Below are 8,394 nucleotides of genomic sequence, written 5' to 3' on the forward strand. Positions count from 1 at the left end.
TGGGGTACACCAGGCTGGGAGCCGGAGAAGGGAGGCAGCATCTTTAAGTCTGCCTCTCGTGCTGGCATATGGCTGTAGGATGCTGTTGGTCTCTTGCCAGGCTGATCTGGGTTAGTTTGACCAGGGCTGGGCTGGGCCAGGGTGGGCTGAGGGATCTTGGTGGTGCAGGCAGAGCTGTATGAGCAGTGGGCAGAGGTGTTCCTCCAGCTCTGTGACTTCATTGCTGAACTTCTGGAAGGTGCTCACACTGGTGCCTGCACAGGAGCAGCCCAGCCTGGCTCATCTGGCGCTCGTACTTGACCTGCAGGTCAGCCACTGCTCCCTTCCCCCTGTCTGCAGACCCAGCTTGTGGCCAGGCAGACAGGGCTTCCCTGCAGGACCAATGTCTGCTTGACCAGGAGCTCTACTGCAAGGCCCTGAAGGCCTTCACACAGGCAGCCGAGCTGCAGCCTCACCACAGGGTGTTTTGCCACAGGAGATAAAGCCAGGGCAGTGCTAGGCTGTCCAGCTGGGCTGGCCCTGCCATGGGCTGCCTCCAGCCTTGCCCGTCTCCTCTTACAGCATTATGTGTCTTGCAGCTCTCAATAAGTTCCCGGAGTGCCCTCAGATGCTCAGCAGAGACATGGAGGAGGATGCAAGGAACCTTGATCTGTGTGTGCTTCGTCCCTGAGGGGTCCTGCTGCCCCTCCTGGCACTGGGGATGTGCTGGGAAGTGGCCACGCTCTGAGGCTACCTGGCTTCTCCAGGCATCTGGCCCTGTGTCACCAGGACATCTGACAGGCTCTGGAGCTGGAGCCACAGCATGGAGCCACCCAGGTCCTGAGGTGGAGGCTGCTGAGACAAGTCCAGGAGGCCAAGGCCCCGTGTGGGACCCTGCTCAAGAAGATAAGCTTTGCCGTCGAGAGTGACCCCTTGGCCACCAAATTCTTCACCTTCAGGTAGTGAGAGGGTCACCGTGGCTGGGTGGCTCCATTGGCCTGTGAGCTCTCCTGTGTCTGTCCATGTGTCCCGGGGGACTCTCCTCCAATGGCTCAAGAACTTCAGTGCAGCCTGCAAGGACTTAGCCAGGGCAAGGGAGCTGGGTGCTCCAGGGGGCCCAGCAGCCCTGGAGGCTTGGTGGCAGCTGGCACTTGCCTACAACAACTGTGCTGTGCACTGCTACAGCCTGGGCTGATCTGATGAGGCTGTGCTGCTCCTTGGCAAGGTTCTGCAGGATGAGAGGAGGGAGAAGGGGCTCTGTGTCAACAGAGGAGGCAAGCAGCTGGGCTGGGAATCACAGTGGGTTCCCAGGGTGAGGGCTGAGGTGTCACACAGCAGTGTCTGCACTCAGGCATTGAGTGTGTGCTGGGGAAGGCCCTGTGCTTTGGGGAGTAGCGACTGAAATGGGCAATAGGGCCCCTGAGTTCTCCCATGGTCCTGACCCCAGTTCACAGTCGTGCCTGCCTGGAGTATTTCAGCAGTGGGGAGGGCACCAGGGGCTGGGATTTACCACTGGTGGTTTGGCTCCCTCCCTGTGAGGTTGGGAATGGCTGCTCTCTTCCAGACTGGGCTGTATCTCCTGCCCGGCATTGCTCAGAGCTTTTGGCTAATGATGCTGAAATCTTTGTGGCAGGGGTGGGCTGGACACGCGCGGTGCATGTTTCCTACTGGCATGGAGAGCTCCAGACAAAGCCCAGAGGTGGCAGCCAGCCCCCAGTCGCTCTCATTTAACTGAGACACTGACGCTGCCTCAGCGCAGAGGGGTTCCTTCGCCTGCAGGAGCTGGCCTATGCACTAGCAGATTACCAGCAGGCGCTGGAGCTGAGCCCGTGGGACTGTGCTGAGCAGAGATGGGTTGCAGCAGCACTGCGTGAGTAGGGACAGCAGGATTTGGTGGCAAGGTGCAGGCTGCCCCAGGGCTGGTGGTGACCCAGGCTGCCCAGCATGCTTGCTCCTGGCCCCTCGCAGGCAGTACCAGCAGGAAGAAGCTCAGTTCTCCGTGGCTGCCCCCACAAACCACTGTACTACCTGTGCCGGGCCAGGGCCTGCCTGTGCCTGGGGAGGGTGCCCACCCTAAGCCTGTGGCTCGACCCCAGGGACAGCGAGGTACTGCGCTGCTCCCCGATGCCCTCCTCAGGCCATGGGTGATGTTCTCAGCTTGTCGCCTCTACTGCACTCTCTGCGCCTACCCCTCATGCAGTTTGAGGCAAGCCTGGAGTTTTATTTCTTCATCAGGGGCCAGCAGCTGATCAAGGATGAGGGACTGGGGTCAGGGGTCCTGCCAGAGTGTGGGTCCAAGCCAAGCAGTGAGGGTTATAGCCTGGCTCTTTAAACAGCCTTGTGCCAGAGCCACTGGGCAGGTCTCTTTCCTCCTTATTTTCATTTCCCTGTTGCTTTGACCCTAATTGAGGGCTGGAGCCCTCTCCTGTGTGTGGCTGTGGTAAGGGGAACATCTTCACACAGCCATCGCCCAGCATGGCACCGCTCAGGGCAGCTGCATGGCTTGATTAATCTGGGTTTGGTTTGAGGTGAAACCCAGGCTCCCCGCTGGCACAGGTCCTGGTGGGGCTGACGGGGCCTTTGCTGGCAGCACAAGGTGGGTATTTGGCTGTGGTGGTGGAAACTCTGTGCCTCAGTGCTCAGAGCTCACTGTGGGGAACAGTTTTTTCCATGGAGGAGATCCAGGTCTCACCTTGTCACCACTGCACATCCTTTCCCATGTATGCTGCCGCTTTGCAAGAAAGACTGTCAGTGCTGCCCCAAGGAGCGATACAGGACACCTTGCCCTTCACCTTGGAGAAAATGCTTCAGAGCCCACCCAGAACTCGCCATTTCAGCTGATGTTGCCTGCTGTGATAGCAGCAATAGGTATGTGCTGGGGGTAGTTTGTCTTGGGTGTTAGCCCACTAGTGCTGCGTGCCCCAAAGAGTGGGGGTTACTCAGATACTCAGTGAGAGGGTTTTATTTGCTCTGGAGCACAGTGGCATGTTTTGGAGCTCACTGCTGAAGTGCTCATGCTGGCAAAACTGGGTTTTAGCCCTTTCTGTTCCTAAAAGGTGACAGTGGGTTGCTGAATGTCTGTGCTTGGCCTTGGAACCCTGTTCCAAGCAGGTATGTCACTCAGCCCTCCTAGATAAAGGATCGCTTTGGGGGGTTGGTGCAGGCCTGTAGCATTGCCTTTGCACTGGCACTTGTCCCCAGGCTGCCGATGGCACTAGAGGACCATTGGAAGGAACAGGTGTCTGAGGGCGCAGCGCTGCACATGAGGGACAGCGACTTGGGTGAGCAATCCTGGGGTGCCGTGGCAGGGTCTGCAGGCTTGCATCTCGCACCCAGCCAACATGCAGAGCGGCAGCAATAGCTGCTGCAGAAGCAGCTTGTCTGCCATGGCACCCACCTGGCACCTTGCCTCTGCTCTCAGCTCCATGTGCGTGGGGCCACCAAGCAGGTTCACAGAGCGACTGTCCCTGGGAAGGAAGTGATGCATCTCTCACCTGCTGTGCTTGCACTCACCCTGACACGTGGCCTTGAGACCCAGGGATGTGCTCTGCAGTGGGGGAAAAGTGCTGCTAGGGCAGAGAGACCCAGTGGCCTTCCTGGACCCACGCTGGCTCCTCTGCAGAGGATGCTGGGTCCAGCTACTGCTGTTTTGCCTCCTTCCTGGGTAAAGGCCGCTGTCTTGTTTCCAGTTACCTCATTGGAGAACATCGGCTCCATGATGCTAAATCCCCAAAGTCCCATTGCATCAGGCAGCTGCATGCAACTGCAAATCTTCCAAGTCCTTCCATACTAACTGCAGTCAGGAATCAAAGTAAAGATGGTTCCCCAACCATTTATTTAATAAAAGATTTATTTCACAATTAGAAATGCATAACATTTTTGGAAGAGGCAGAATTTTTGGGTCTAACCGTGGGCCAGCTCCTGGGCAGCATCTGAGTGGTATCTAAAACTGCTGTCCACAAAGCTTTGGCCCCAGTGCTGGAACGGTCCCAAGTGCTGGAAGCTCACTTCAGCACAGGGCCTGAGCAGAGCACTGGGAGCTCTGGGAAGAATCCCTGCACCCATCCCTCAGGCAGTTTGTTCTTAAGAGTTCAGGTTCCTCTGACCTGTTCTCTCATAACTGACTGCAGAGAGGAGATTAAAACCTGGTCAAAGGCCAGTGTTGCTGTGCACCCTATGCCTGGTGGTGTAGAGCACTAATCTTCTCTAAAATGTCCCCAGGTCCCCTGTCATAAATGACACTCCCCAGAAGCTCAACAGACACTGGTCCAGCCAAAGCCTGCAAGGTCTGGCCAGCAGAAGGATGCAGAAGAGGCTCAACAGCTCATAGCACCAAGTTCTCAGCCTGCTGTAGAAATCGTCACTGAGTAAAAGCAATTTTCAAAACTGTTAGTGGCACCATGGGCTCCCCTGGAGGTAGGACTGAAATGATTTGTAGCTGGTAAACAAAGTGAGAAGTCTTTTGTTGTTGTTTCCCTGGTTTGCTCCAGGGAAATCTTTTGGACCTTAGGGGAAAGATGGACCGGGGTGGTAAGGGTTTTTGGCAGATCAGCCATTGCCATCTCCCACCCCCCTACACTTGTTGATGGTGAAGCTGGTCCCTACCAGCACCTATTTGCAGTGAAAGGAAGCTGGAAAGAAATTGGCCCTAAAACTTCCTTGAAAATAACTTTGCTGCAATGTTGAAGGTGTTCACAAGCCAGCACCAAGGAGCTGGGGCACAGTCACGCTTAAAAAGACTTAAAAAAACCCTGTTAAAATGCTGTAGGAAAGAAATATTCTTCTGTGGGCTCAGAATCTTAATGTGTTGGATATCACATAGTTGGACAGCTGCCTGGAGAGGGGAGAGCTGTCGTCATGGTTCGGGTGGTGCGCTGGGCTGGCCATATCCACCCTCACCTGGCCAAGGGTCAATCAGTAAAGTGCTTCAAATCACATCACTTGCACTTGGTCCCACAGCCACCTCCTCAGGGCTGGAGAGACGAGTTCAGCAGGAGAGCACTGGTGCTGCTGAGAGGGAACACAAAGCTCCCAGTGCTCATCCTGCCAGCCCTGGGCTCTGCTGCTTTACAGCTCCATGTACATCCCCTATGGATCTGAGCAAGGGCCTCGCCAGCGACTAGAAGAAAAAACTGATCCAAGAGGTGACTGTTTTGCAGCCTGTTGATGAGAATATTTTCTCCTCTTCTGGGAAGTAGGGGATGCTGTCAGCCACTGCCTGGACAATGCCTGGACGTACTTCAAGGCCTTGCTGGACAAGTTCACTGATGACACACTGCTTTACATGGTGGTGCTTCAGTGGAAGGAAGGGCACAACAAAATCAATGAGACTGTCATTAATGATCCCAGATTTCCAGAATCCACCTGCAAAAGCAAAGGAAGAGACAGGTTTTACCTTCAGAGAATCTCTGCAGTCCCTGGAATTCAAGAAGAGCTTCTTTGTGCAAAGCCAAAATACTTCGCTGAAGACAGATTTGTTCCAGTTTTGTATAAGGAGATAGCTGAACCCATCAGTTGTCACTCCCCCTTCGCTCCCGGTAGATTTGTTCTCTAGGAATGGGGGGATTTAGCTTGACTAATCAGAATTTAAGCTCTGCTCCCTGTGACAAGGGCAAAGCAAGGAGAACCAGACAGGCAGCGGGGATCAGCATGTCTCTGTGCCTTTCCAGTTAGCATGCTGTGCTGTTTGCCATCCCCCAGCTGTGAATACACCTTATCTCCAAAGAACTTTCCTAAATGTGGCAACAGGTCTTCTGGCTGGGAAGGCTGGACTATTTCTTCGCCTTGCCAGGAAACCTTGAGGGGATCATAGTTCCCTTCCCTCAAAACCCCCTGTCCCATTCTGGATGCCTGGGAGGTGGCAGGCAGCGTCGGTGGCTGCCTGGAACGGGCCTGGCTCCCTCTGCCGGGCTGTGACCCTGCAGGACGGGCTCTGCTCCATGGACTCACTCTGAGGGTTTTCAAACACAGCTTTGGAGATGGCCGGTACCAGGTCCTGCAGGCTGATCTCTTCCCGGTCCTTGTGGGCGTGCCAGAGATCCAGCGTCATTTTGTTGATCAGCTCCCCTCCTGCGTTGCTGCAGAAGAATGAGATGTTTATTTGGCACCTATCTGGGAAAATGGTGTTGCAGGACAGACGTGGCACCTATCACCCTCCAGCCCACACGAGTGCAAGCCAGGACCTCTAGCTGCCTGGCCTAAAATGATGCCTGTAAAGGCAGCCAAATAACCCCAAATAAGGGGTGGGAGAACTTTTTCAGATTTAACAGGTCTGTCTATTCACAATGAAATAGCATCTCTTGGTGTTTGTAGAGGCTGAGCAAAGGAAAAGCAGAACAAGTGCGTGCTCTTGTATGACCTCCACTCAAATGAGAAGCAGTGTGCTGGAAGGCCCCATGATGCCACAGAGGGGCCTCTGTCTTACCTTATGAAGATGAAGATTGCTTTGCGGTAGTTGGTCCCGTACACAACCCATGAAGGTCCTAGGAATGGTATGATCACATCGATCAGGCCCGGGTGCATCTTGTCCATCTCTTCAAAGAGAAAGGCTGACCGTCCACAGTTTGTCAAGTTCCCTTGGATCCAGTGCTTCAGGTTTTCCTAGGAAAAATACCCACCAAGCCGTAAAGCAGCGAGATACCAAGAGGGGCGAGGGAGGTTTGAGCTGCCACAGAGCAAAGGCAGAGGCCTCAGCTCAGCATTGAAGGTGCTGAAAGCAGCTTGTCCCCACACAGCACTGCCCGCTCAGAGCAGGAACAGCCAGCACTGGGGGGCCTCCTTTCTTCTGGGTCTTGCACAGTGGCTGTTGCTGGCTTTATTAGCCCACTGTAGATCTTTTATTGCAGATTTAAAGAAGGAGGCGGCGAACTGAAACAGGATTCACACTCCTGGAGTTCCCCATGTTCTTCTCTTTCACTGTGTATCTACACGGATCCCAGCTACTGAGTGCTTTTTGCCAGCCCCCGTCCTGGGTGCGAGATCACATGCTTGTGCCGAGCCAGGAGAGCTCTGGTTCTTTACTATGGCTGAAGTTACTTCACCGCGGATGCCAACCCACACAAACCCACTCATGTTGTCTGGGGGCAAATATTAACTCTTATACCTTCCCAGAAGTATTTCTTCTAATGACACAACAAATACCCTCCCCAAACACGCAGAAAGCAAATGTCCAGTGCACTGATTCCCGGCTCTGCTGAGGGTTTGGCAGCTAACCTTTGCATTTCATTTCTTCCCTTTCTCAGCTTTAAGAAGACAGAGTGGCATGGTTAAGAGTCTAGAGCTGCTGTTCGGGAGCCCCTTGCTCTGTGAGGAGGGGATTACAGTCTAGTAATATACAGATTTTTCACAGCCATCAAGCTGTTTGGAAAGCGATGGGAAATTTTAGTGCCTTTCATCTAAGCAAAGCACTTTTGTTTGCGTGTTCAAAGGGCTGTGTAAATATTTAAGGAATGAGAGCAAGGACTGCTGTGGGGAAGACGAAAGTGATAACTGAGTGCAGGAGTATATCACAGTTACTAGTGGATCTTTCAGCCAGCACGTGGAGCCACTCGTTCAGCCGCGTCTGTCTGAGGGTAAAACAAAGAGCTTTTATTCCTACGGCACTTCAGGGAGCAGCCTGAATGCATGTGTACTGAGATGTTGAGATGTGTACGTCCCATCGAGATGGAAGGGACCAAACCCCCACCCCAGTGAAGCAGTGCAGGTGAGGCGCCCCTTACCTTGTACTGCTCCAGCCGCTCGGCGTGGGGGAAGTGCACTATTGGCGAGAACTGGTGCACGTAGGGACTCTGCAGCCCCCCCTGGAAGAGGTAGCGGACGAGCATGGAGCTCACGTAGGTCTTGCCTGTTCCCGTCGAGCCGTGGAAGGACATCACCAGCGGTTTCGCTGGATGCGGGTTCTGCAGGAACTCCCGCACCGCCGGCACCACCTGCTGCCTCACCAGCGGCTGCCCCACCACGTTCGTGGCCAGGTCACACTCCAGCCCTGCAGCAAAGCCAAGCCGGCGCTTGGAGAAGGCGGGCAGGGGGCTGCGGCCCCGCTGCCCGCCCCCCGCACCTACCGCCCACCCCCCCTTCCCAGGGCCGCCCCCGGGCCCGTCGCCCCCGGCCCCCCGGCCCGCCGCCCCCCCCGGCCCGCCGCCGCCGCTGACCGCGCAAGTCGGGCCCGAAGCCGCACTCGCAGTCCGCCGAGAAGCCGCAGCGCAGCGCCCACAGGCCCGAGGCGGCGGCGAGGCGGGCGGCGGCCGCCAGCAGCAGCGCCAGGGCCGGGGCCGGGGCCAGCGCGGCTCCGGGGGCCATGGCAGCCGCCCGCACTACAGCTCCCGGCGTGCCCCGCGCTGGAGGGCGGGGCCGATGGGCTGGGGGCGGGGCCGTGCCGGCGCCACCGCTTTGGGGACCCCGGTGACCCCGGTCCCC

At 55.9% G+C, this 8,394-nt stretch overlaps 1 protein-coding gene and 1 long non-coding RNA gene across 3 annotated transcripts; one reads left to right on the forward strand and one right to left on the reverse strand.

The window, feature by feature from the left end:
• The first annotated feature begins 668 nt into the window (after positions 1-668).
• On the forward strand, positions 669-4,698 carry LOC119153829. 2 transcript variants are annotated; one of them, XR_005106236.1, is made up of 4 exons: positions 669-938; positions 2,720-2,847; positions 3,036-3,090; positions 3,181-4,698. It is a non-coding gene; the product is annotated as an uncharacterized LOC119153829 (long non-coding RNA). The 2 variants fall into 2 exon arrangements; XR_005106237.1 differs by having other exon boundaries at positions 2,724-2,847.
• TOR2A (torsin family 2 member A) lies at positions 3,796-8,284 on the reverse strand. Its single transcript, XM_037400738.1, has 5 exons — positions 8,130-8,284; positions 7,698-7,963; positions 6,404-6,579; positions 5,929-6,056; positions 3,796-5,343 (listed from the first exon to the last, which is right to left on the reverse strand). Exons 1-5 carry the CDS (start codon positions 8,275-8,277, stop codon positions 5,099-5,101), a joined length of 963 nt encoding a protein of 320 aa, XP_037256635.1. The 5' UTR covers positions 8,278-8,284; the 3' UTR covers positions 3,796-5,098.
• Positions 8,285-8,394: the final 110 nt, after the last annotated feature.

Source organism: Falco rusticolus, chromosome 9 (assembly GCF_015220075.1).
Source record: "Falco rusticolus isolate bFalRus1 chromosome 9, bFalRus1.pri, whole genome shotgun sequence".
NCBI classification, from domain to species: domain Eukaryota; kingdom Metazoa; phylum Chordata; class Aves; order Falconiformes; family Falconidae; genus Falco; species Falco rusticolus.

Coding starts and splice junctions, on each gene's coding strand:
- TOR2A (XM_037400738.1), bottom strand. CDS start 8,277: ATGGCCCCCGGAGCCGCGCTGGCCCCGGCCCCGGCCCTGGCGCTGCTG. Junction 6,580..7,697: donor AGCGGCTGGAGCAGTACAAG/GTAAGGGGCGCC, acceptor TATTTTTCCTAG/GAAAACCTGAAGCACTGGAT. Junction 5,344..5,928: donor TGTGTTTGAAAACCCTCAGA/GTGAGTCCATGG, acceptor TTGCTTTTGCAG/GTGGATTCTGGAAATCTGGG.